Source organism: Pholis gunnellus (assembly GCF_910591455.1).
Source record: "Pholis gunnellus genome assembly, chromosome: 10".
NCBI lineage: Eukaryota > Metazoa > Chordata > Actinopteri > Perciformes > Pholidae > Pholis > Pholis gunnellus.
In genome coordinates, this window is record NC_136537.1 from 9,590,710 (window position 1) to 9,618,509 (window position 27,800).

The window sequence follows — 27,800 nt, forward strand, 5'->3', positions numbered from 1 at the left end:
TTGACCTGCTATACATGTTATTAAATGAAGCTCTGCTGAGGAAATGCTGTTTTTAACTCAGTGAAACCACAAACGTTTTGATTTTCATTTACTGTATTTTGTGTACAAACATTTTATATACAATCTGGCAAAAGCCATCCTGAAAGTCAGCGACCTTTTTCTCTGTACAAATTGAAGATGTTACCTGATCCAACATATTAATCTATTGTTGAACAGTATACTTGATTATTAAAGAATCCTGTTTTGAAAAATCTGTCTTTGCTAAATCGTTACTGTGATGTATTTGAGAATTGACCAAGTTTAACAGTGAGAACGTACAGATAATGAATATAACAGATAAATAACTGAACAACTTCAGCTCTAGAAATGACTACATGAATGCGGAGCTGGAGGGATTCCGTCTGGTTGTTTATGGCATCAGTGTGGTGCAGTTTACGCTCCCCCTGAGACCGCAGTCCACTTGTCCAGATACAACCCCAGTCCACTTGATTGACACTATCACAGTGCTAAATGCAAGAATAGTCCAATTTGCTTGACAGAGAGCCAGAGGCCTTGTCTAAGTGTGCAGTTATAAACAGGCTGGCTGTGCCCAACTGCCACCACTTTACAGGAGTAAGAGACGCTTAGCCATCTCTCAGGTCTCTCCACACACACTCTGTCGTCCCATCTCTTTTTAAACAACACACGGTCGAGAAACATGTCAAACATCCAAGCCAGAGGACTTTATGTTTATTGATGATCAATACGGACAACATGAACACATATCAAACAAAAATGGCAATGCCAGGCAATTGCAGAGAGGGTAGCAAGGTCATGTATAGCTCCTCTGGCCACCCTCTCCTCCGAGGTGTTGAAAAGGCGATGTCAGATAACAGCACCACACAGGCCTAAAAATATCCCCCCCCCCTCACCCTCCACCCACACTGGAAAAGGGAGAGGGGAAACGGGTCGGAATAATCTGCTTTTCCGGGTCTTATCTGAAGAAAGGCAGGGGTGCATGCTGCTCTATCTCTGCCAGTGTGATGAACACGGCTGCTCCTCTGAGCTTTTCTGCTCCGCTGCATGCAGACCAGAGCCAAGCTGACGCGGGCGGAGATGGAGGGAGGTGTGCACACTCGATTTTTGATGTTTTTTTCTTTTTTGTTTGTGCGCTAAATGAATAAAACATATATAGACAATGTGAAGTAGAAACACTGCTCTGATTATCCAGCTGGTGAAACACAAACTGAGCGACTGCAGAAGGGCTTGTTTTCAAAGTTAAAAGCTGTTTTAATATTCTATTTGTAATAAGTAGCATTAAGTCACTATAATGCTGTAATAAATTATACTTCACACTAAACCTCATAAATAACAATTAAACATAGTGCTTGTACATCATTTGCACAGTTAATATCAGGTGATGAAAAACAGTTAAAACATCTGTTAGTAAGGAATATATAGGAATATCTCCTAATATTTTTCCCACAATATACGTCCTCAATATTGTGACATTTACCAGTACTGTTGATTAATAATAATATAGTACGATAACGTGGCTTAAATGACATGCAGGCCAATAAAAGCTTGTTGAACATCTGAAGTAAGGTAAGAGAGTATTTTAGGTGTCTAAGAATTAATTTCAGTACTAACAAACAGACACACACAAACACACACTGTATGGCAATTAAAACAAAACCGTACCGATATCTTCCACAGGAATGTAAAAAATAAATGATCATTATGCGTCGTCCATTCCTTTCACAATTGACTTCATTCAAAGCAATGCACAGCATCACTGTCACACCAACCAAGGATGGACGTCTGACACATTTTGTGTCTACAACACGTACGGGTTTTTTTTCCCCTCACGAAAATGAATGATTCCCTTTGTATGTTGAACCAAAACCTCCATAAATAAAAAAACGAGCGCATGGAACTAGAGGTTTATCTTCACCCTTTGTGGACAATATTTCACCCTCGGCAGCGTCAAAGTTCAGCAGAGTGAGCAGTCCACATTCCACCGGGCAGACGCTGGTGTGTGTAAATGTGTGTGTAATATGACACGCAGCAGTCAGGGTTGTTTAAAATCAATTGCGCTGGAGAGTACAGTATGTGGTAATGGTAGAGCTCCTCAGAAAGGTACCTGGTCTATAGGAAGGGGAACAGTCTCTTCTTGAGGATGTAGAGAACTGTGGCGAGGAAGAGGGCGATCGCCAGGAAGATGAGCAGTTTATCAGTGAGCTCTCTGCGGTTGTACTTGGTGATGAGTTTCCTCCCGAGCTGGATGGTCCCCGTCATGGTCTTAAAATCCTCATTGGTCTCTTGGATTGTCCTCGAGGAGGTTGCTGCGAAGAAGAGATACACAGTTAACATAAACGGATAGACATTGATGCCATGACGTTTTTACCTCAACCTAGAGTATGTATCCACTGCAGGCACCACAGTGTTAACACAGTCTTTACATCAGGTGTTCCCTTCACCAACCTAGTGACGTCATGGTCTCCTCGCTCTGCTGAACCTGCTGCGCCATCATCCGGCTGATGCTCATGAGATTCTCTGTAATGTCACTGGTGGTCTGGGCCAGGCCCTCTTTGGTCATCTTCCTGAGAACAAGACAGCAGACACAACTATAGAAGTCCCAAAACTAAACTAATGTATTCTATAGAAGGATGTACAAACAATGCACTTTTCTAAATACAACTTTGAGAGGATTTGGTTTGTTGTTCCCAAAATACTTTGCCAAGACATTAAGCTGATCATCTCATTTAAGAGGAAGTATAGCACACATCAGCTCACCTCTGCCTCACACCACTATCTGCTCCATTAAGAAGTGCCTGCTTTTCCATATTGTCTATGGACAGTTTGCTGGCCAGGTTGGCTTTCCTCCATCCTGTCTGGTTACTGCAAAAACAGACATAGATAATATGTATGACTATTTTCATTAAAGTAGACGTTATGCAAGTTTAAGCTGGCGATTTGCACATGCTTGGACAACAGTTCACATTTATACAAGCCAGGGAGTAGCAACACATTTTAAAATGTATAGCCATTACCTCAGCATCTGTTTCCTGTGTCCCTCTACCTGACTGATCAGCGCTTGCTTGTCTGACTCTTTGTCCTGCTCCATAGCTATCTGCTCAAAATCCTGTCAAAGTGGCACAAATGTTTTCTGAAAGTCATTTACAGTCATTGAAAGTGGTTGATGCACAGCCCATAATGGGGGTTCTGTCATGTTTGCAGAGACATTTAAAAAAAAGTGTGTTTCTCACCTGAATACACAACCTGAGATTGTGGAAACTCTTTTTCACATCTGCGTTCAGTTCGGTCAGCTTGCTTTCAGGGCCTGAGCACTCAGTGACGTCCTGGTGAGACATCAAGACAAGGATGAAAAAGACACGTGCAGATGTGTTTGTATTGTCACTGTAATAAGGTGAGGTTAGTGGTATCGACATGCTGCACAGTTACAGTGAACTACCATTGGGACTTTGTAGGCAAGAGGTGCATCATTCTGCTAGGTGGCAATAATCTGTCCACCAAATGTGCTCAGAAAATAAAGCAACTCTAGGCCTGTAATTATCATTTACATTATCAATTAATCGCAATTTCCCACAGTCCAAAGAGGCCTTGTTTCTTCCCCTAAAGAACAGGTAAAACACAAAAGGTATTTGATAAATATAGAGAAAAGGGTGAGTAAATATTTTGTATTTTTGCTTAAATAATTACTTTCAACCATTAACTGATTATCAAAATGTGTCTTAATTATATTAAATCGATTGCCGTTAAGTGGCTAAATCAGTCAAGAAAAGCATCAGTGGGAACTCAATTATTAAATATACAAAATATATATATAATATAATAATGATTAGTGGGAAAAGGCTAATCAAGCTTGGTAAATATTAGTGTTATCGATCCTACTGGAGATCAGTTTAAATATGAATAGTCTCTCACTGACAGAATTAAATAACGTAAACTTTCATTATAGCCAATTTACGACACTGGTGACGTTAGTCCGGTTTTCCTCTTCTTTTACTGGCAGTTTTGATTTCCCACTTGGTCCAATTAGCTTATCAGTGAGGACATTAGGCACATTTCAGAGATACTGCTGCAGCACTTTTGCTCTGCTGATAGCGGCAGCTCATCCTGACAGAGCGGCTCGAGCTGCCGGTGCACCGGCTGTCTGCAGCGGGGACCGGGTAGCACGAACGCTGTCAGACAACAACACGATTCCTTTGAATGACAAGCTCAAACACCAGCGTGTCTCGATATGGCGCTAAGTAGTCTTACCAAATATATACTCGCACCTGGATGAGCGCTTTGATTTCCAGGTCATATTTGAGTATTTCTTGTTCACATATTCGGACGTGGACATCTGAGGACGCCATTTTGCCAAGGTAGTCGACTCAAACTACGGAAAGCGGGAAGCCCGTTTTGAACGTCGACTGTCAACTTTGTCCATACAAACCGAACCGTTACAAATAATGCTATTAAAAACAAACCAGCCTGAATAAAATAAATAAATAACATTCTCTATATAAAACAATAAATAATTAAATGTTTTTTATATGCAGTCTGAAATAAATAACTTTCAACAGCCTAATAATGACATATATGGTAATAAAATGCATACATCTTTACATGTCAACATAATGAGGACAAATTATATCTACAATGACATTACTGACTAGGAAAATGAAGTCCTAACAGTCAACACTTAAAAGGTAAACATAAAATAGGAAACACAAATTACAAAAGTTACGGACCAATGGAGTTGATTATTGGTTTATTATTAACAACCACTAAATGTATTACATCCATCACTAATATTATGAGACAAAACGAGATCACATCAAACACACATCATGAGGCACGGTCATTCATATTAACAATAACAATAAACAGGATATACACAACATATAATCCAAACAACAAGGTTGTTTTAATTTAACATAAAGCACATTCAGTGAGATCTCTCAGAAGTCCTTTGGGAAAAGGTTTTTTGTACAAGGCACCAGTGTGGGCGTCACTCAGTAATCACACAGGGGTCTGAGTTTAAGGCGATTCAGAAGGAAATGATCTCTGCATGAAATTAGAAGAAACATCTATTGGTCTGCAGCCATGTGAGGTCCCCCACCTGCTGGCAGAAGTTACAACAAACAAAGATTTAGAAAAACAAACAATAATCATATACAGTCTCTATGAGCGGTAGAAAAGGCACAGCATCAAACGTCTTTCAGAGGAGGAAGTTTACCTGCATGGTCAGGAAGAGTACATTACTGCCAGTGATAGTTCAGGTACCAGATGGTGTCATTGGACAGAGTGGGTCCAAACAGTGGGTTCAGCTGGGCCAGAATCGCTATCAACCAGCTGATGGACAGACAGGATATTAAGATCACGTGTGTCAATACAAAACAACTCTGCAACAAAACTGTGCAATTGAAAACAGACATTTTAAAGCTTAATTTCTTATTCTAAAAAAAAAAAGAAGCTAATTCTGAATTTAGGCTCATTTTCAACATCAAACTGAAATAACTTCACTTGGCTCCAACACTACTTTGTGTCTGCTGTGCTCTTTTGTCCATCTCACGTGCAACATGACACCACAGTTCACCATTATTGTGAATATAAATAATTCATCACAAGACAGAACTACTAAATGGATGTACGAACCGCAATGACGAGCTTTGTTGCATTATGACACTAATGCACACATTAATAAAAAGTAAGGGAGGAGAAACATTTATCTCCACGGTGTCAGCTATACAAATGAACGTCCACTTGTGTACTCTGTTTTATTATTTATGGTGCACATTATTAATGTTGCAGACAAAAATCATGTTAGAAAATAATGCCCAGTACAATTTTCTAAAGGCAACATCTTCAACAGTCCAAAATGAATCAATAAGACAAAGAAAAGCAGCAAGTCGTTACATTTATATTCATTTATAAAGTAATTTTTGCTTATCAAACTACTTAAATTATTAATGTTAATTGATTATCCAAACAAATGTCAATAACTTGTATATAAATTGGATTAATCGTGATCATTTCAGAGATATACATTATGAACCTGATTAAATGTGTGTAATTGGTGAACATGTGTCACAACATAGTGTTAAAGAACTCCTGGTACATTTCCAGGATGATGATACTCACAACAGGTAGCAGCAGACTGCAGTCAGCACCAGCATCGTGACAACCACTCTGTGGGAATAGGAGGAACATTTAAAAGTGGTAAACTTAACATCTAGCGACTATACATGGGTCTGAAACACATCACAGGGCTGTTAACGGCTTGATCTCGTGATGCGAGTGACCAACAGGCAAATAAGGGAAGTTTCATTCTGCTCATTTTCCAGAGATGGAGTGTACTTACTCTTGATCTAAATATGTGTGAATAGACAGAATATATTTGTATTAGCCATGTGTCAATAACCCCAGAATAAAAGAGGGAACAAGTGGCTGTCAAATTGGCTTCAGTTAGCTAACGCTTACTTTAGCGAGTTCAGTTCGCCCACAATTGGTTTACATTTCATACAATTGTTCAAGTAACGTTCAGAAATCGTTTCTAAAAAGTGTCTCCGCTGTGTACACGGTGCAGCTACTTGTATCCAAAGAGTCACGGGACAACATTACAAACTTTACTTAGCTAACTAGCTGAAGTGAAGCTAACAAACTCACCCTCTGTTGGGTCCTTTGGGGATAAACCAGGGCACCACTCCTCCAACAATGCCCCAAAACAGAGTCACCACGGACATAGCGATCACAAAGCCGAGGGCCACCATGGTGGTGTTTTTCTTTAAAACCAACAATAACTCCGAAGCACAAACTTTAGACGAGTTCAGTAGAGTCCAGCTGCCAGACAGGATCCACAGTGCGACAGCGAGCACGTATCACGTGACCGTTAACCACAGAGGGCGGAAGTAAAATGAGTCTTTCTGTCAAGTGCTAGACATGGAAAACATCTGCTTAAAGATGCAACAATGACAATCTAACAGTTCCCCCAGTAGATCAGCGAAGTATTTGATGTATTATGACATTCAACAGTGACGAGAAAGTAGTAAATTAGCTTGTACTATATCAATATCATTCATATTTTTCTTGGAGAAGTAGCAGAATTTGTTAAACAAACTTGGTAAGGTATGTTGCTTGGACACTTCACTCGGACATTTCTGTCACGTAGTATTTCATATCAGAGTTCCTAGAATTTGGGAAGGTTCAGTCTGCGGTAAAAAAGTGCCACCTGTCGTTCATTTAATAGAATTACAGAATGATTCGTACCACACAGGCCCCTGCTGTTAATAACACTGTGGCAAAGGATGACTTAAATCTGATTTACTTCTACTTTTAATAGAAACTTTACCTTCAAATGTTAATAGCGAAAACATTTGAACTAATAAATATGAATGAACTTCCCCAGTTGATTACTTACATTAAGACGGCTACTTTTATGTATTACAGGTTTTCTGAAATGGAATGTTTAAATGTACAGATAAGACAATTTTATTAAATATGTGCTATAGATAGGAATGAAGCTTGAAGGTTTTGTAAGTAATGAAGTGGAGATTTGTCATTTAGAGAGAACAGTCTATAAATATATTGATTATAAAATTATATATATTTTGAAAAACACTTCCAAGTGATTTGGATACAAAAATGTTAATAGATTTGGAAAATGCAAATGAGGCCTTATCTGTATTGTTAATTTGTTTAGATAATCTAGGAGAAATAGACGTGTTAAAGTAAACACCTAAATATGTATTTTGAATGTTGTCTTTTCACTAACCTGAAAAACATGTTACGGAAGCAAAATAGCCCACTATAGTTTTAGATCGATACTCCCTTTTCGTATATAAATAATATGAGCAATTCAGCGATACATTCATGAATCCACCAGGAGCATTTCATTCAGACAACTTCCTTGTTTACCCATTTCTGACAAGAGGCCAATTTCAATGAAATATCATTTCTATGCAAATATCACACCTGGGCCTTTGCATCATCTTGTCAGCTCAGTTTTGACACCTCTGCATCTATACATGCACACCTCAAACAGAGGAGCACAATTCATCACCTTTCAATTAGATTCTCTGGAGAGCAAACATCTGCCGGCAGAAATTTATAAATAGAAACAGTTCCCTACACCTGCGGCTGGCGCAACAATCATTTGAGCACTGGATGAACAGCAGCGCACCAGTGTGGTGTTTGTGGGCTACGTACAGACCGTTCATAATGATCAAATCTATGACAGGTAATAAAAAATACCTTGAACAAGATGTGCACAATTTAAATAGAAATTCTTTGACCTACAAATATATATATTTGAGTGCAAAGAAAACATTCCCACCTCCACAACTAAAACAAGACAGACAAAGTATGTTCCATTTATACAGTTTATTGATACGAAAGATCATTTTCACTCCTGCATCTTCTCAATGGTCTCCTCCTTGTATTTGCCCTTCTCCTTTCCATCGGCGCGAGACTTGGCCTTGCGCTCCAGGATCTTCTTGCGGTCCTTGTCCAGCTTTAGCCTGGTGATGACCACCTGCAAAAGAAAAAACATAGTAGGTTGGTGAGCAGGTCATAGGATGCCTCTTTGGCGGTAATATCAGTAATAAAGAAAAACAAAGAATGGCTGAAACTAATCCGGTGACTTCACAACTCCTTTTAACAATAAAGTTATGTCAACACATATTCTAACAACTGGACGAGTTATCAGTGGGCATTCTGCAGTCTGTTGATCAACCACTACAAATACACAACTTTAAATCAAATGCAACACAAACGGCACCCACAACCTAGCATTCAGACCAGGAGGAGTTTCAAAGGTCTGACATGTTTGATAGATGTTGGGCTTTAATTGTTTGCTCATAATGTGCATGAACACTACAAAGATATGTATATTTAGGTCACAACATTACATACTGCTGTCAATAGAGTTACACACTAATGTCAAGTAAACCTTTTCACTGCAGCTAAAGATGCCACAACCAGAAAAGTGGAGGTGTCATTAATAACAATTATGGCTGCATTGCATTGTAGTTCACTACAATTTAGTCTCAATTTTCTGCAGTTCTGGCATATTGCGGAATGTGTCTGGATTGAATATAATATGTGGGGAGCAGACCATGAGACGATCACCGGCCACGCTCAACGTAGCCAGACTTAGAGCGGGGTAAAAGGGAGGAGAACAAAGATGGAAGCTAAGCTAACCCAGCTAGGACCTAAGGCTATTCCGCCACCCAATCTGCTCCTGGCTAATGTCCGTTAGCAGGAATATTCAGGCTAACCAACACCGGGAGGTCGGTGACCATCCAGTGGCACAAGAGGTGGACTATTTACTGCAATGATGCTTGGTGCTCAAACAGTCAAAGCTAACGGACATCATTTCCCTGACGCCCAATTTTTCATGTTAAGATGTCAGATATATTGCCATCTTTCTGACAGCGCAACACTTTTAAAATTTGATCATGATTACAAAAATATCTGCGCACTGTACTGAACACACATTTGTACTTAATTAAATACAAGGAAACGCTGTGGTGGGGTCAAATAAACACCACAGCAGCACGGTGAAAAAGGACAAACAGGTTTGCTGCAGTGGGTTGAACAATAAGACTGTCACAGGGCAACAGTTCATCCCGTTAGTCAAGTCAACTTTGTATAAATGACCCAATATACAGGACTGTCTCAGAAAATTAGAATATTGTGATAAAGTTCTTTATTTTGTGTAATGCAATTAAAAAAACAAAAATGTCATGCATTCTGGATTCATTACAAATCAACTGAAATATTGCAAGCCTTTTATTCTTTTAATATTGCTGATTATGGCTTACAGCTTAAGAAAACTCAAATATCCTATCTCTAAATATTAGAATATCATGAAAAAGTATACTAGTAGGGTATTCAACTAATCACTTGAATCGTCTTAATTAACTCGAAACACCTGCAAGGGTTTCCTGAGCCTTGAAAAACACTCAGCTTGGTTCAGTAAACTAAATCACACGTATGGGGATTATCACAATATTCTAAGTTTCTGAGACAGTCCTGTACATCTGCCTCAGGGGGCTTTACAATCTGTTAGGAATACAACACCCTCTGTTCTTAGACCCTTGCATCAAATACGGAAAAAACATCCAACAGGCCTTTTGCAAAGTAGGAGGAAAAGCACACGTTACTGTGTGGGTTAAAGTCTGTCCAAGTCTCTCAGTAAGCCAACAAGCATAATAATACCTACAACCTGAAGCAAATGGAATGCAGCCATCAATAATTTAATTGACACCTGTGTCTTTTCTGCTGTGACGAGTCAGGATGTCCTGTGTGAAATGGGCTTCTAAAAGAACCCTGTAATAAACACTACCTTCATTTAAACTGGATTTTCATTTTAACAAACACTTCGTAGTTACGTACACAAAAATTAAAGGTTGATAACAAGAGAGCTCGAATCTGGATTATACGATGGACCTATCGGAGGTTGAAGGTGTCGAAATAGTCGACAACTACTGGTAAGAGACGTACCATTTTATTGTTGAAGAGAACTTTGTATTGCTGAAGTAGCCGCCTCACATTATGGATGTAAATGTGGTGTAAAACATCAGAAACACTTCTCAATATTAAGCAGTCCAATGCAACTCCACCACAATTGCCTCACAGAACGCCACAAACTTAAATCTGCACCTCTTTCACAGTGTTAAGAACCGAATAATCCCTGTGTACTGCAAGCCTTTCACCTGATATACATTGGGTTAAAAAATTAAATAAAGTGTGGGCCTGCAATTTTTGTCTAAATTGTTCACAATTGTTCTACTGATCCCACCTGAGCCATACAACTTCTGAAGCATAATAAAAAACATTTCTGTTACTTCCAGGAACAATAGAAGGAAAGTAGGATACAATTCTCCTCAGGAGTAACACTTGTATCCTCCTTTGTGTAACACTTATTAATTACTTCACTCAATGAACTGCCAAACAGGGACACATCTCAAAAGTGTGCGTCTTAACACACGGCTAAACAGGTTGAGATTCATCGACTTTGAATAACACAATTACGCAGATTTCTTGTTCCTCTGAGGGAAGCACACGAATTTGAGGATGTACACAACCGTGTCTCACCTTGCTCGGGTGGATACCGACATGGACTGTGGTTCCGTTGGCCTTCTCTCTCTGCACACGCTCAATGTAGATGACGTACTTTTTCCTGTAGACCTGCACCACTTTGCCAATCTGCTGGCCTTTGTAGTGTCCACGGACAACCTGTTTGTGAACAACACAGTCGAGTCAAGCATGTGCAGCTTACTCTTGTAAGACAACTATGACAAACTTTCAGCAATCCAAAAGTACAATACCTGGACTTCGTCATCTTTGCGGATGGGCATGGACCTCACGTTGTACTTCTGGCGGAGCTCCTTGGACAGGGGGGAAGACATGATCTTCCTCCTGATGTGTGAGGGGGCATTGAAGTGCCTCTTGCGGTTCTTGCGGCGGGAGGACGTTACAAATGGATTCAGCTTCATGATGCTGAGCACAAACAAGATTAGACGGGTTATTAAACAGTTGACCACGTTCACAGGATTTAAAACATGCGGCTGTTGACAAGTCACTCAAAAACTGCTGAAAACGTCGAGTTACACAATATGGAGGCAAGTTAGCAAAAAGATGCTAATCTACAAACGTTTGAGTACTTTGGGAAACTTTAGTTCCTCTGCACAACAACAAAAAGTACCGTAACGCGACTAGCATTGCAGCTACTCCAACACCTCAGCGAACGATATTAAAACAGTAATTTAGCTGGCTAGCTAGGTCATGGCTCGACTTCAGATGCTAAACTAGCAAGAGGATGCTACTTAGTTAGCATAATATAACTGGACTGGAGCGTTAGCATGTCTGTGCCAACAGTAACTGAGAAACATAACCGAGCGAGTTGCAAACAAAACAGAAAACCCATTAACGGTTAAGGAGCCGAATATCAGTCGCTAGCACCGGGAATCAAGCACCTTCACTAGCCGTAGCCGACATGCGGAGACTGGTGGACCCAACCGGGGCAGCAAACAGTGAGAGGTTTAAACAAGCAATCTATCATCAACATGGGTTCAATATTGGCCGTATTTTAATAGTGAAAATGTCCACGAAGTGTTCAGACGTTTATATGGATACACGGTGACACTAAAGGGAGGATGGATGGTGATAACTTTAGTGAAATAATCTGCCAGGAATTCTTACCCTGCCGTTTGCTCCTCTATGGCCGGCGGAAAAGAGAGTCACATAGTACTTCCGCTGGCATTAGTTCACACTCAAGTCTCGCGAGATGCACTTAAAATGGGAATAAAATACACATGATTCACAATAAATATACAACACAAGCTCTTACATAATATCATATTAGCATTTAATAAAATGTTGCGTGTATTTTTAATAGTTGAATTCGAGGTGTGATTTTCTTACATTATGATTATGTTTTGTTTTTAATTGTTATGGTCTTGCATTATTATCGTACGTTGAAAAGTTTAAAGCATGCATTTTGAGAGACCCATTTTTTAAACATCTTTCACTAGTTTTATACCTGGTTGTATGTTTGCATCATTATAACTCTAGTTTGCTGTCCACGCAGATTACCACAAGATGGCGCCAACCCCAATTAATCAATAACCTGGTCAGTTGGAAACAAGTTTTGTCTATGATTCATCAAGTTCTGTCCAATGTTCATCACACACAATAAACTATCGCGTATTTTACCTTTACTCTCAGGGATTTTCCTACCACTTTATGTAATGTAGTTATAATGTAGTACTCTACAAACACAGATGCTACCGGCACATCTCAGCGAAACCAGGAAATGTGTAAATCAGGCAGGCTTTCATGGATGATAGATTTAACAGCGGTCCACATTCACGTGGGGACATCGTGCGAACAACATAATCATCCCTATAATTGCTCGTTTCACTCCAATAAGCTGACACACAAACACGAAGGGGTGGGGGTGTTTACACCGGTAGACCACACGTACATTGACCTCCCATCTGAGCGGACAGAAAACGACCCCCCCTGCGCTGCCGTCACTCCAACAACTATATTCACGGAGTGAACTGCCGACACGGATGCGGAGGTGCGCTGACATTGTGCGCCGTTTGCTCCCCGGGCAGCGCGCAGTTTTACCGGAGCCTGCCTGCCTGCCTGGCTGCGCTGTCTGCCTGCGAAAAGTGATGCTGTCATAGCCCCCTGCGCCGCGGACAGAGAGCCTCTTTCCCCTCCCGCACCACCCCCCACCCCCTTGGTTCCTCTCTGGCTTGCTGTCGCGGCGGCAGTGCGGATGTGGAGCCCGCAACGCAACGCTCTTCACCCGTCGGCAAGCATCGGAAAAGAAGATGAAATGTTTTTCCCGTTACCTCCCGTACCTCTTCCGCCCTCCGAGCACCATCCTGTCCTCCACTTGCCACACCGAAGGTAGGGTGGGACGCCGAAGGGGGGGGGGGGGGGGGGCTGCCACGGGCTGTGAGTTAATGCTTACTTTGTGCGTGTGACATGAATGTTTAGGCTGCTCCTCCGTCCCTGACACATACAGCGGGCCTTTACCTGTGTGTTGTCAGAAGTTAGATTGTCCAGCTGTGGGGCTGCTAACCCACTGCAGATGTTGTCACAGTGCACGAAGTTGTTGGAGCCATTCACAAATGTAGATGTGAGGAAAAGAAAGATGCAAATGACTGAGAGGATTTGTGTGATTGTGTGTCCGTCTGGGGCAAATAGCCCTCCTCGTTTAACTAATTTTGCTTTCCTCAGAGCTGTCGACACACAGGCCTGCAGCACGCCAACAGAGGCACTCAGTTTGTGGAGTTGCATGACAAGTGTATCACCCTTTCACACTTTGCTTCCAACTCCTATCGGCAACATGGGTGGCAATAGGCCTTTCTGAGACAGGATCAGACTTAATTCATCTGCAATTCACTCAGTTCAGAGGGAATTTCCTCCAAATGCCAAAAGCCTTACCATGTAAATACACCCAGTGTATACACAGTCATTGTGCTGAAAATGTACATGAGTGCATGTTGAATTTTCTGAACTGACCAACGTCGTGACAGCAATAAATGAGTTCATAAGAGCGGGTCCATTCATCCTTCTGATTGTGCTGTCAGACTGGGCCCAAGAGGGTCTGAGTGTGTGTATAACCAGTCATTTACTAGGTCATAATGTGGGGACTGAGCCACTGCATTATTTAGCTTTGCATGGTTGCCCTCCTTCCTGTGCACGCTCTGCCCCTCAGCCCCTCTGGCACAGGAGGGAAGATAGTGTACAGTAAAGTATGTGGTGGCCAAAGTCAAGGCCCTTCACAGCCTGTAGAGCTGACCTATATACTGTATATATTTAGTAAACAGGAGGAAGACGTGGAAGTAATTTATGCACTCACTCACTTCCACTATCCTCCTGAGCAATTTTACATTAATTAGCCATTTAAAATATGATGAAATTGCTCTTGATTTGTAGGAATTGAGGCCTCAAGGTTTAAGAGTGAACGATTATTTATTGACAAAATATTGAATTCAGTGTACGTAAGATAACATGAGCTTTACACAGAACTTGGAATTACAGCAAAAGAGAAAATACATTCTAAACGACACTATGAAAATAAATATAGAAAGATTTCTTTTACATGAGTTAATGCTATGTATCAATCACGAGGACATTTTGGGGTTGTGGTCTAAAGAAGGAAAGGCAAACTTTTCAGGGATTAACACATTTTGAGATTCAGCCAACAAAGTGTAAAAAATGACAATGCACTCAAAACACTTATTCATGAAGCAAAAGTGTAATACATTTAAGAAACTGGTCTTTGTTTTTCGAGTTACTTGTGACAAATTGTCATGATGACATGGCGTAATCATCGTAGCAAAATCTAAAATTGAGATGTGGTTGAAAGTTCTGGAAAACGTGAGTAAGCGCATCTTGAGTTAAGATTTTTTTTACGTTTTTTGTTCATGTCTTGTTAAAAAATTTTCCCATGTTAACAGCTGCGTCTGCTTTGTTGAAATGTGATATTTGAACGATGAATACACCACCCTTTTTATATACGTGGCCAAAAAGATTCTTTGCCATGTCAAATGTTGAGATAGGATCGTCTAAGTCATAAGCATGAGGTCAGCAAACACAATCTTCCTCTCCTCGCTCTCTCCTCGCGCTCTCCTCGCTCTCTCCTCAGACTCTCATTCCTTCTGCCTGAGATAAGGAAGTGGTATAATAGAGGAAGTGATAGATCAGTAAACATGGAGCTGCAATGCTCCGCCACAGTGTGATACATGATCCCGCCTTGCTCTCTGTGTGGAGAAATGTGAAACAGTTGAACTAAGAAAGCGAGTGAGAGACGATGAATCTCATGCGCTGGAGGCCAGCGGGGTGTGGTGACACAGCAGATGACCTTGGAAACATGATGTGTAAAAATAACAGAGGCCATCTCCTCTGCACGTTATCTACTGATTGTGTTAAAAAATACGAAAAAGTAGAAGCCAGTAAATGTCGGTTTGTTTACGCTCGTAGTTGCACTTCCTGCCTTGACCTTGCTGCCGGTCTTCGTCTTTCCATAAGACCTCCTGGTCCTTGAGGAGGCTTCTCCGTGGGCCGCTGTAGCCCTTGTTTTTCCTCTCAAGCGGCCCACCCTTCCTTTCGTCAATATTTCCCAGCATTCATGTCCGGCCCAGCTGAGCCAAGATCCCCCCCAGGGAAGATGAGTATGCAGTTACCATGTTAGTGGAAAAATACATTATATAAGCCCCGTACTGGACCATATTGCGTGTGTGTGTGTTCTCTTTGTTTATCTGGACCATTGTTGAGAGCGGTGTGCCAGTATCAGTCAGATTCACCTGGGTCCAGTCTCTGAGGGACACACAGCCAGCTTTTTGCTGCCTTTGTGTTTTATATATGTGTGTGTGTGGTTGGGTCCCTGTGTAAGTTTGAGTCCCAGTGTGTTTTTTTTCTGCTCTTTTCCCCCCATTTCACATCGATCTGTCAGTTCATGTGTGATGGATTAAGTCTTAAAGGTTTCTGATGGGTGTGATTGTGTTTGTGTGTCTCCCTTCTGCTGTCAGGGGACAAAAATATGAGTCCCCAACTGACACCTCGCCACATCTCACGCTGCCATCAATCAGCCAAGTCCTGCCTCAGCTTCCTCGTCTTCCTCCGTCTTGTTCCTGTAGTGTCTGAGGGAAACTCTGCGATACATCATTTGTTTGAGTGTGACAGGGAAAAGCAGAACAGAGTTGTGAATATTTAAGATTAGATGTGTGACAAGAAAGTCCCTGATTAAGCGCCATCGTCGGCAATTGTCTTGCGGTGTGTATGTCTTTGCATTTTGCAGTTTTACCCGGCTGTATTATTTATAAGAAGAGCAGTGAGCTTGTCATGGCAGCGCCTGAGGGGGATTTCTGTCGGCATTTAGTCAAAGCATGACATTGAGTTGAGGAGTTTTTTTGTGTGAGGAACGCAGCGCATGCTGGTGTGTATGTGTGCCGTTATCATACATCCTGCTGTGTTGTTGTTATCCTGACAGTCACCCACTTCACAGCTCAGAACACACTCCTCGTAGTCGTCCCGTTCTCACATGCCGCCGGGGACAAACACCCTACATACACCCCCACCAACACGCACATGAGACACCCACACACTCGTACACGTGACTGTTCTGTTTCAGTTTGGTCAGCTTTTCTCTGCAGAGGGCAGAAAGATGGGAGAACACCGAACAAAAGGATGCAAACAAGTATACCAGAGAGAGGGAGGGAGAGAAGTTGTCGGTGCAACCCGGTCCTCCTCTTTATATTTTACCAACCTGACAAGCACAGTAAAACGTTGAGAAATAGAATATCCTGAAAGGGGTTGGCTGCTCTTGATGTTGTAGTATTGTACTCCCTAAAATCGGTGGATTTGCAAGAGAGGGATTATTAACTCGAAGCAGCACAGGCAGAGATATCCTGACTTTTAATCTCTAGTATGGGACAAGCTCCAAAAAACACTGAGATGACATTACTATGACATCACTAGGGCCGTTTCCTCAGACTTTAGAAAGCGTCTCCAGAGCCACAGTAGATATCATTCAACTGTTTTCACAGGCTGAATAGTTAACTCGATGTGTACGATTGGTGGATTGCCTCGCTAAAGTGGAATACATAAGCTCCTGTGACGACAAACATCTGCTCTGCCGAAGTGCCCTAGAGCAAGACACTTTCATGCCTACTTGCCTCAGGACTTCTGCTGCAGAGCTTGTGGTGTAGTCTGAAGAAAAAAGGGTTCCTTTCAAAAATTAGAATAACAAAATAAGAAATGTGTTTCTGTTTTTGTATTTTGATATTTATTTATACATTTCAAAAACGTATTTCTTTTGGCATTGATGAAAAAGGGTTATAATACGACAGTATGTCAAGGAGCCACATGAGGCGCGTAGGTTGATCTGCAAATACTTTCATATAAACTAAGCCACATAATGCAGTAAAGTTTAAAGCTGCATGAATCAATCATTTTATATTAACAGATCAATAACTGTGTAGTATGAAAAGGTTTCCTTTGTAGTGACAAACACACAAGGAATGATCACATGACTCCATCACCCGGAGCTCTATGGGGGACTTTAGCATCTTTCAGTTAATTGTTTTGGTTTTCCGACCAGCAACTATCTATTGCATCTATCGCAGGGCTGCCATGCCACATCAACTTTATAAAATGATAATGTGCATTGTGTTTACAGCTTGTTGTGATGCCCCCAATTGGTCAGATTATCAATGAATGTCATTTTAAATTACCATAATGGTCATGTTTTCACTAAGTGAAGCACTAATCCAATAAACCGGACTGGTATCGATGCCGGTATTGACCTGACTAAAAAGATCATTTATCAGCCAGATGTGACCCGTCCAGTTCACTTTAAGTGATGTTTTCTACTCACAGTGGTCATAAGATTGGAACAAAACAACGTTAATAAAATGTTTGTGATCCTAAAAAGAATGCAGGTGTAATACGCTGGTATGGGCATCAACAGACTCCTTCTGTTTGTCATGGTTGTTCGTGTGGTTGGACATTAGCAATTGCTATGCCCCGGTGGTGAAGCTTCTCACTGGTCTGTGAAAAGCAGCGGTTTGGCGACTACGTGCGTATTGCATCAGACGTTCGCGATGCATGGTCTGCAATACAGCGTGTACACTCCCGAGGCTAACAGGGCGAGTTGGGCAGTGACGTGGGGATTGCCCAGTCCACATCGGGGCAAAAGGGAGAGGAATGCAAACAAACTGGCATGTTTAGTCACATGGTTAGGTGTAAGATTAGACATGGTTATGTATAGACATACGGTTAGAGGTGGTTGAGTTTAGATATAGCCTAGCTTCTTTAAATCTAAGTAGGGTTTAGTGTGGTTACGGTCAAACTAAGGACATAGGGGAATAATTCCCAGGAGTTAGACTACTCCCCTTCATTCATCTGTATTACCACGTGATTATGATGCAAGTTTCACAAACAACAATGTTCATATTGGTGAATTACATACCTCTGTGCTGCTCAAACATTTTCATACAGAAATTAAATGAAGGGAAACAAATGGCCAACTCTAAGGAAGGACGTCAACATCAAAGCCGATGTATGCTTGGGAAAATGGACACTAGTTGGATATCTGGGGCCTCGGGGGACGTTCTCTTACACTGCGAGACGAAAACACCATAACAGCCCGGCTGCTTTCTCACACAGCACTCATCCGCAGTCTCACTTTACCATCAAACACTTCCTGCCAGGTCTCCACAGTAAGTCTACGCGAAAGCAAGGAAACAAGCATCAGTAAAGTATTACTGAGACTCCCTTCACGCCTACGGCCTCACAGGAGGCAGTGTATCATTACAGCACAGTGACGCAGGTCTCATTCACTCCTTTATCACCGTTTCACAATATGTTAGCACCAGTGCCAACGTTTCACCTGTGGCCTGTAACTCAACGGATAAGCCTCAGTATTCGAGCCCCTTATGTTATACGCCACCGACTATACTCCTTTTGGGAGCTATAGAGGCAGACAAAGAGGCTCCTTATCGAGCCGGACTGGGCCTATGCTCGTGCTGGCAGGCTGCAGCACAGAGACAGACACTACTATTGGGATTGGGGTATATATATATATATAGATCAGGATGGGCTTCCTCTCTCTCTCTCTCTCACTCTCACTCTCCGCCCATCTGTCTCTGTGGTTTTCATAAAGGATCCTGATGGGACGAGTGAGACAGGTTTGCACTGGTGCAATAAAAGCCTTTCATTAAATCCTGAACTGCATCTTGTATTAATCGCCTCTAAAAAAATAATAATATAGCAATGGAATATAGAGCAACTGACAGAATATTATTTCAATGTGATGAATTCATAGATGTGTTGAACCAACCTATTAGTTTAGAGGCAACAATGGTTTGAGCACTCTGCGCTTTTATGTTGATCTCTATTCTTATTTTGCTTTTCATATAAAACCTAATTGATGAGAATTAGACTAACACAGTCTGAGGTATAACAAGTGCTCTGCATACACAGGTGACACATGCATAAAAGGCTTTTTTTCATTTGTATCTCAGCCTTTTTAAGTTGTGTGAATTTCAAAGAACAGACTATAGCTTGGATGAAACTTTAATGAGTTTGTGCAGCAGCAGCAGAGAGGATATACAGTGGAAAAGAACAAATGATGCTGGAGATAATAAAACAAAGTGTTACAGCAACTTTACATATTTGAAATAATGTAATAGAAAGATTAAAACAAATGTTGTAACGTTAGGCCGATTTGACTTAATCTGTATGTATTGCCACTGTATTTAGATCCTCATGTGCGCTGATAGAGCATTTATACAGAATGATCCAGCATACTTTGACTTTGTGGAAGTGGAAAGATTGAGGAGTAGCTCTTTGTGTTTAGGAGGAAAATAAATGGATTACAAGATGGCGTTGATCTTTAATTACTGATAAGAACCAATAAGAGAGTTATGATAGGCCAACTACACAGCCCCCATGCCTATAGAGCTAAAAAGGTTGCGATCCCTTGCTCAATAACATTTGTCCATATTCCATGGAAGATAGAAGCTGAAGACAGAAGGAGGCATTGAGGAAGTCCACAACGCTTTTTGGGTGTGAGAATGAATTAGTAACTCTTCCCGGAATCAGTGAGAACTGTGGTTGTACTGGTCAGGTCCCAGATGTAAAACTTAAGTTGGGAACATGATGCAGGATGTTCCTGATCAAGCACAAGAGTAGCGCATTGAAGTATAGCATGTCATGTGCTTTCAGGAGAGTGGAGAAACAGATTTGCTGGGGGGTGTAGCTCAGCTGCCTGTAGAAACCCAACCATGTCCACAGGGGCGTTGGCAGTGATCCAATTAGGTCTCGCTTTAGGTGCCCTTTTATAGTTTCCCAGCATAGTTTTTCAATATCCCTCTGAAAATAGCTGTCCGTTGTTGCAGAGTCATCACAGCCCTGTTTGCACAGAATAACCTGAGTAATACGGTCGATACGGAGCAGGGATCAAACCAAAACAGTCTGGAGCAAAGATGGCTATACATAGAAAGCCGTTTGTGAGGTGTTTGTTGTGTTTTCTGATTTGTCATCAGCACCGTGGGCAGAGTACATTGGCGTGTGAGAGACTAGAGATGCTACATCACTCCTCAGGCCACACTGTGATGAAGGCTTTTACTGTTCTGCCTGAATGGTGTTTCACACACAAGTAATGGCACTGGATAAATAATGTAGCCTAATGCTACTGTACGAGGCAGCAGCAGTACATGAAGTACCAGTCTGTCTCTGACACCCCTTAACCCTGTGTGCGCACACACAGTATAAAACTCTGAATGGATGGATGCCACATGATGAGTCATAAATCAGCAAACCGTGTCTCTGTCTGTCTCGTCTTTTTATATTGATGCGCGTCTCCAGTTTTAGCCACAATTTGTGATAAACAGCATCTACCTGCAGCACATTTATACTGATTCAAACTGCGAGCCTCACCTTATTTTCAGTCGGTATTCTTATGCAGGAAAGGAAGCTGGTGAAGTTCCCCTGTGTGAACCTGATGAGTCATCAACTAGGCCAAAAACAGTATAATAGACGGTAAACTCCCTGTAAGATTCAGGAAGTGGTGCCCATAGAGTTTCACATCGCCACATGTTACACGACATCTCTTTTACCAAGCTTCCATTTTTATCTACTATTTTTTGTAAGAAATAGTTTTAATCATGAACTCTAATCCAGATATATTCAAGCTATACAGTATGCAAACAATCATACGTGACTTGACAATGTAGATTCTTTAAACAAGAGACTCCTCTGGTCCAGACTAAAATATCTCAACTATTTGATGTATTGCTATGAAATATGGTACAGACATTCATGGTCCCACCAGAATGAATTGTAATAAATGTGTTGATTCCCTGACTTCTCTATGCCATCCATCATCGATTCAAATTACATTGTGTCCACTACTTTGGTTTATGCCCAAATGCCTATAAAGCTGACTACAGTCATCTTTAGCTGTACTGCTAATTAACAAATGTTGACATGCTAACTACGATGGTGATCATACAAACAAAACGGCATGTTAGCATTATCATTTTGAGCATGTTGTATTTAAATCAAAGCACCACTCTACAGCCTCACAGAGCCACTAGTGTGGCTGAAGAAATTTCTTTTGAATGTTTTGTCTGCAATATTTTACTTTTGGTATACTACTTGTAGAATATTCCACAATCAGGACTGTAGGAGGGGTAGTCTGATTACCAGGTACTGTGATTATCACTATGGATGTGCGGTCAGCTACAATGAGACTCTACATGTAATACATAGGGAGCAAATATCTTGCCAGCCTATAACTGACAAGAATTAACACAATGTACAATCATTCTGACTTAAAAGAAGTAACTCAAGCATCAAGGTACCGCAAACACAAATAGGCCTAAAAGCAAGGAAACTCACATTCTCACTCAGACAAACAAGTGTTTGGTCCTGCTGCAGGTAGTGCAAAGCTCTCACACCTGAACTCAATCCTGTGTATAAAGGCTGTGATCAAGCCGCGCTCCTCCCACTTCATGCTCCCCCTCAGACAGCTCCCCCCTGCAGACCTGCTCCTCACAACAACACCACCATGTATGTACTGCAGCCACTCAAAAATGTTTCCTTATAACTGATACTAAACTTATCCAATTTAATGTTCATATTTCCATAGAATGAAAGGCATGGTCTTCATTGTTTAGAATCCAGGCCCATGCCTCAAAGTTTCATTTTGTACACAATTCACACGTGAATTTTACAAGCTGTGATGATAAAAAACATCAAGGCTAGGTGTGCGGCTCGCAAACATAACAACTGAATTGAATTAAGCAAATTGATTTGGCAAGGAGCCCCGTTGACCAGCTTTGTCTCAGTGGAATTTAACCAGGTTTTAAATCCCACCAATGATACTGTAAACAACAGCGTCTCCCTCTTCTCCAGAGGGATTATGCAGACGTGACTGAATGAGACTGTGGGATCAGTACTCAACATATTCACAGACAGGCTCCAGAGACAGAGACTCCTTCTGCTAATTTCAGTCAGAGGATTGCAGATTTTTGTCACTTTCGATCACAAATGAAATCTAATAAGTCTAATAAATACTTTGGATCAACAATGTGTGATCTTAGTCTGGGCGCAATTGTTGAAATACATAGAGAGCTACAGCTATCATCCGGACTAAGGATAGTTATCCATCAACATTAAACAGCCATTCAAATAAAAAGTCAAACGTTACAAAAATAATTATGATTTTAGAGTGCCATGATTTTGTGCAGCTAAATTATGATTGGATACTGAAGGCTGATAAAATACGGTTACTCCGTACAACAATAACCTGGCATTAAATTACCTCTAACAGATGTAGTCTCATTGTAACTTCAAAATGAGGCGGTACGAAGAGCTTTGATCCCATTCTGTTATATAAAAATAATTTGTTCAGTTTGTTCTCAACCTTGGCTCTCAGTGATTAGCTGCCATTGATCCAAATGGCTCTGTGACCCAATAGCATGAAATGTGTTTGGAGGCCTGGTGTGTGACAAAGTACAACACTGAGCGTAAATTAGGTTTCCCACCAGCAGCCAATTTAATGCTCGGAAATTACTTACAGTAGATGTTTTTGGGGGACACGGCTTGGCTTGACCAGGCCAATCTATCATGAGAAGCATTATGTTTTTTTTTCCCTATGGTTTGTAATGACCTACACATTGCCTCATACCAGGCCTGCTCAAAGTGACGTTGTGCTAAGATGGTTTTGTAAAAACTGTACTCAGAAATAAAGCAGCTCAGGACAGCAGTGTCACTACGGAGATTTAGACGGCTGCAAACATTTAGGTGAATTTCATTGAGCCCATCTGGCCTGTTTGAAAGTGTTGCTGAGTCTAAGAGAGGCAGTCAGGCGGTAGAATAGAGAGCGTGATGGATGGGGTGATGGATGCGGGGGGAGGGGAGAAGATGAGAGTGCAGATTTGGGGGGGAAAGGAGCTCTTTTCCGGCAGAGTTGAATCTCAGGCTTGGCTGCGGCACAGTGCTCTGCCTGTTTTCATACGAAGCACTCGGCTCTGGCTCCTAACCAGCATCGACCAGCGAAATGCTTCTGAACCCCGCATCCAATGCACCCCGCACACTCTCTTCCTCTCCCTGACATTTTGGCTCCCCCCTCTCTTCCCCCTCTCCATCTTTCTGATTCTCATTCACAACTTCCTTCCTTGCCCTCGTTCTTTTAGATTTTTCTTACCTTCACTCTCTTTTTCTTCACCCCCAGTTTGACCCCCCCCCCCCCTTAGCTTTCCGGTAGTACAGAGAGGTGTGTGGGTCAGGGCCAGAGCCTCCAGGTTTCCATAGTGATACTTTGTATCCTGATGTCATTAGTATTGATGGTGTGCAGCTAGGCCAAGCTGTCCTGGCACAGGGGATGTTTACTGTTTACCCCAAACTTAAACCATTCACTGTGAGATTCCTGTGTGTCTGTGCATGTGTGTGTGTGTGCATGTGTGTGTGTGTGTGTGTGTGTGTGTGTGTGTGTGACATCAGAATTCAGTCTATCTAATTGTTCTATTTCACATTCAGATAGGGATGGATAACGATGACTAGGCAACAATAGGAAAAAAAAAAGTGGTTCATTTGTGATTTGTCTGATGAAAAAGCTCTCGGTGTGAAGCGCCGTGGTGCGGTTCCAGGAGCTGGAATTGCACCAGGGAGAAGCTTGGCATGGTGGAAATGGCTGTTTCATGAAGAAACATCTCCTCTGTCTGCTGGCTCACTGTATGATGAAGCGTGTCTGTGGAGCACAACTCCCAGCGCGACTCCCCGCCTCGCTCCTCGTTTTTTTTTATGGCTGCTTCACTGGCTCGTCCGTCTGAGGAGATGGGCGCCTCCTTAGCACCACTCCCCTCGGAAATGTACATGTGTTCATCTGCTCGCTCTTGTGCCCACGTGTACCACGTCATACGTCTGCGTGGAATACTCGGATTGCGGGGCTGCTCCCACATCTCCACTTCCCATTGATTGCTCAGCTCAGAGCTCTCCTGCAGGCCCTCATCTGGCAGGTTGTTGCCGGTGTAATTAGTTCTGCTCGGTGTCTTAGGCCAGGGGTGGACAAAATATGGATCCCCATATTGATGCTGTCACATCACATGCAGGGAGAGCACATCTACAATGCTCACTAAGGACACATGCACAGCTTGTTCCCGCATACATAAATAACAACCTTCCGCATCCTCCTCTGGTGGTCCTTCATGTATGATATAATAGCTAAAGATTGTCTCGGGATGCAGAAAAAACTGTTGATGCATTGATTGAAATGTGAACTGAGCCTTGTCCTGACACACACACACACACACACACACACACACACACACACACACACACACAGAATGGTTTATTTTTGGGGACATTCCATGAGAGTCCGACCAAAAAACAGAAAGCAGATACTATATTACAGCTGATATTTGTTTATCTCAGATGAATCAGATACGTACAGTGGTAGCCCTTTCAGGTTTTAGAGAGAGAAGTGCAAAGACATGTAACAGGGGTTCCCAAGCTCTTACTATTGCACATCCACATTGGTATCTGCATCAAAAGTCCAGTGTTTTTGCAGTTCTATACGTTGCCTTGCTTTTGATTTGATTGATTTATTCCCTGGAGTTTTCCAAATACGCCTAAAATGTCATTTGAATCTAACCCCAACAAAGACAGGAACCATGACAGCTTGTGAGTAGTTCTGTAAGTTTGACAGGCTGACAGCTACCTCTTGGCCAAGGTTAACGCATGTTTTTCATGCACCAGACACAGAACGTTGATCATATTACCCAGGTTTAAACATGTAATCTTCCATTTTGCCAGATGGTGGTGCTCTAAGATCAGCTCTTTTAAAGCTGAAGGGAGGTTCATGTCAGTACGCTCAATTTCATTTACTCTATGTGTATGTATGCTGTACCATACAACGCATAGATACATAACGGGACTTACTTTATACTACACATCTGTATACTTCATAATGTAGATGGTATGAGAATACATTAGATCCCATTAAGACTTTATAATGCATGTTATTTCATTGTTTGATATTACCTGTGTATCATCTCGCAGCACGATTAACACACAGATGGATCGATCACTTTTGCCAGTCGGTCTCCTCACACATGTCAGAAATGGCGAGTCCCTGAGGCTACTTTGCAACAGATATCCCTCATGCCAGATCAATACATTGAGCAATACAAATTAAGCCCTGTTCAAATGAGAAACTGTCTGGGTGAGCCAAGCGACATGTCCCTATTAAAACAAGTTGCATGAATTTATCATCACAGTGGTAGGGCCTGATCCCACCTTAAGCTCTTCTTCAAATGTGTGTGTGTGTGTGTGTGTGTTTAGTTGAATAGCGTGGATGGACAGCTTGCCACCCCGTGGGCACCACGACAACAGTCTATCTGTGATCCACGCTGGCAGCTGCTCTGCAAAATGGGATTTTCCTGGAGATTACAGCCTTTAAGTGTGACACGCTTGCATGTCTTGCATGTCTTTGTTGTTGACGGAGTGCGTGTGAGGACTATTGTAATAAAGCTGTGTGCGCTTGTGTTTAGGTGTGTGTGTGTCTTGAGCCGAGGTGCCCAGAGAACATGTTCTGTGGTCACATGGGGCTGGTTGGGACATGACTGAACTCCCTCTGGCACGCTGTACGCAGGAAAAGGGAGTGGACATGTTCAGAAGTGTGGTCAGATCCACACTGCTGCTGCTGTCATTAGCACCATAAACCCTTGTTGAATAGATCTATCTTGTGAATATAGCGAGGGCCTGTGGATGGTGGAGAACAAGATGATTTTACTGTTCAATGTATACATTTTGTATTGAATTGTATTTGAATGCCATGGTCATGGTTCATGACCAAAATACCTGCAAATCTAATGACATGTCCATCAGCCTCATCTGTGCTTTGTGTGCTAATTAGTAAATATTAGCACGCTGACATGATGTCTGTAAAAACATCAGCATGTTATAATTTAATTGTGAGCATGTTGGCGTTAGCATTTAGCTCCAAGTGCACAAAATCTGCAGTCTCCATGGATTTTATCATTTTAATTCAGTCTAGAGTCATATAATATGTAACACAAAATATTTAAAGGGGACATTTATAAAATCCTTAAAATTTCCAATGTGCTTTTACAATCATTTCTGACAGTATATACCAATATCTGCAAATAAAGACAATGTCGTGTCTCACCAAGCATCACGTTTGAATTGATGACATGACTTTTGGAATTGGTCCACTTCCTGACACTGATAGAAACATTAAATGAGTTTTTGTTTGAGATAAGACACTATTTAAATGTAGGGCTTATAGCTATGGACTGTAAAAGCTCCTATGGATGCTTATTGGTGCTGTTATCATAAGAGTGTTCCCATTATTTTATTCAATCTTTCTGCAGTCTATGAAGCAGTTCAAACTGAGCTGTGCTATATTATAAATTATTAGTCACATTTTTTGGGGTGGATTTTCCCTTTAACCTCATTTTCTGTTTGCCTCAGCGTCTGCTCTGTGAAGAGCTGTCCGCGGTCCTGAACATAAGCTGTGCATGGATCCCTGGTCATGTATGGGGAGGTGGCTTTGTGGTCGCTCGCTAACCTGCTTAACCTACTTTCTTCTTGCCGGTCTTTCATCTGTCCACAGAGAGGAAAGTGCTGTAGGACAAATACGGCATACTTCCCAACGCACACAGTGTCCGTCCAAGCTTTCCAAGCAGCACGGACGGTACCATGCTTTGTTGTATTTCAGTATCCTTACCCTTAATGCATCACTGATCATTTCCCCCAATGAAATCCAGCCTCACTCCGAACATGAACTCCTCATGTTCGGCCCATTAACCCAACTGGTAGAAAACGTGTCGGGACGCGCTTGAACCTTCATTGAGATGAATATGACCAAAATAATGACATTTTAAGATCTTAATTGTCCAATTATGTTGACAGCTGTTGTGCTGCATTGCAATGCCAGTTCAATTGCAGTTTCCTAGCAACCAGAGAGGTACAATTCAATGATTTTCTGTTAAGTGGCATCATTTCCTCTCAGCGAGACTAGACTGTATATTCACAAAACAAATCTAAATCCGCCACGTGTGCATGCTTCTTCACCTTTTATGCTAATGTCTCCGACGCTTTACTGCTAACACTGTAATACAGCAGAAGAAATCGCAAGTGTGTGTGTTTTGTGATAGGGCGCCCGCTTATATAGACATCCATATGTGTCGTTGGTATACCCTCGAGGTGTGTCAGTGCCTAATAAAATAGCCGCGTTTCTGCAAACAAAAATC

The 27,800-nt window shown here is 41.7% G+C and overlaps 4 protein-coding genes across 5 annotated transcripts in view; 1 reads left to right on the plus strand and 3 right to left on the minus strand.

Moving 5' to 3' along the window:
- Positions 1 to 2,035: 2,035 nt before the first annotated feature.
- Positions 2,036 to 4,361, minus strand: LOC306702292 (vesicle transport protein SEC20-like; the record flags this gene model as incomplete). Its single annotated transcript, XM_079167873.1, has 5 exons — positions 2,036 to 2,324; positions 2,464 to 2,582; positions 3,033 to 3,124; positions 3,249 to 3,341; positions 4,281 to 4,361. 5 exons carry the CDS (start codon positions 4,359 to 4,361, stop codon positions 2,128 to 2,130), a joined length of 582 nt encoding a protein of 193 aa, XP_079023999.1. The 3' UTR covers positions 2,036 to 2,127.
- Positions 4,362 to 4,748: 387 nt separating this feature from the next.
- atp6v0e1 (ATPase H+ transporting V0 subunit e1) lies at positions 4,749 to 6,866 on the minus strand. Of its 2 annotated transcripts, none has more exons than XM_079167036.1 (4): positions 6,658 to 6,866; positions 6,133 to 6,180; positions 5,228 to 5,343; positions 4,749 to 5,110 (listed from the first exon to the last, which is right to left on the minus strand). In XM_079167036.1, the coding sequence occupies exons 1-3, from the start codon at positions 6,759 to 6,761 to the stop codon at positions 5,250 to 5,252; spliced, it is 246 nt and encodes an 81-aa protein (XP_079023162.1). In that variant the 5' UTR covers positions 6,762 to 6,866; the 3' UTR covers positions 4,749 to 5,110; positions 5,228 to 5,249. The 2 variants fall into 2 exon arrangements, with proteins under 2 accessions (XP_079023162.1, XP_079023161.1); XM_079167035.1 differs by having other exon boundaries at positions 4,749 to 5,113; positions 6,658 to 6,865.
- Positions 6,867 to 8,355: 1,489 nt separating this feature from the next.
- On the minus strand, positions 8,356 to 12,264 carry rpl26 (ribosomal protein L26). Its single transcript, XM_079167704.1, has 4 exons — positions 12,196 to 12,264; positions 11,322 to 11,493; positions 11,089 to 11,229; positions 8,356 to 8,521 (listed from the first exon to the last, which is right to left on the minus strand). The coding sequence occupies exons 2-4, from the start codon at positions 11,487 to 11,489 to the stop codon at positions 8,393 to 8,395; spliced, it is 438 nt and encodes a 145-aa protein (XP_079023830.1). The 5' UTR covers positions 11,490 to 11,493; positions 12,196 to 12,264; the 3' UTR covers positions 8,356 to 8,392.
- Positions 12,265 to 13,284: 1,020 nt separating this feature from the next.
- Positions 13,285 to 27,800, plus strand: part of ppp2r2ba (protein phosphatase 2, regulatory subunit B, beta a) — a gene marked incomplete at both ends in the record, with an annotated part of 36,169 nt that continues 21,653 nt past the window's right edge. Inside the window, one exon of the mRNA XM_079167702.1 lies at positions 13,285 to 13,416. Coding sequence (XP_079023828.1) covers positions 13,338 to 13,416 — 79 coding nt within the window. The remainder of the gene's footprint in view (positions 13,417 to 27,800) is intronic.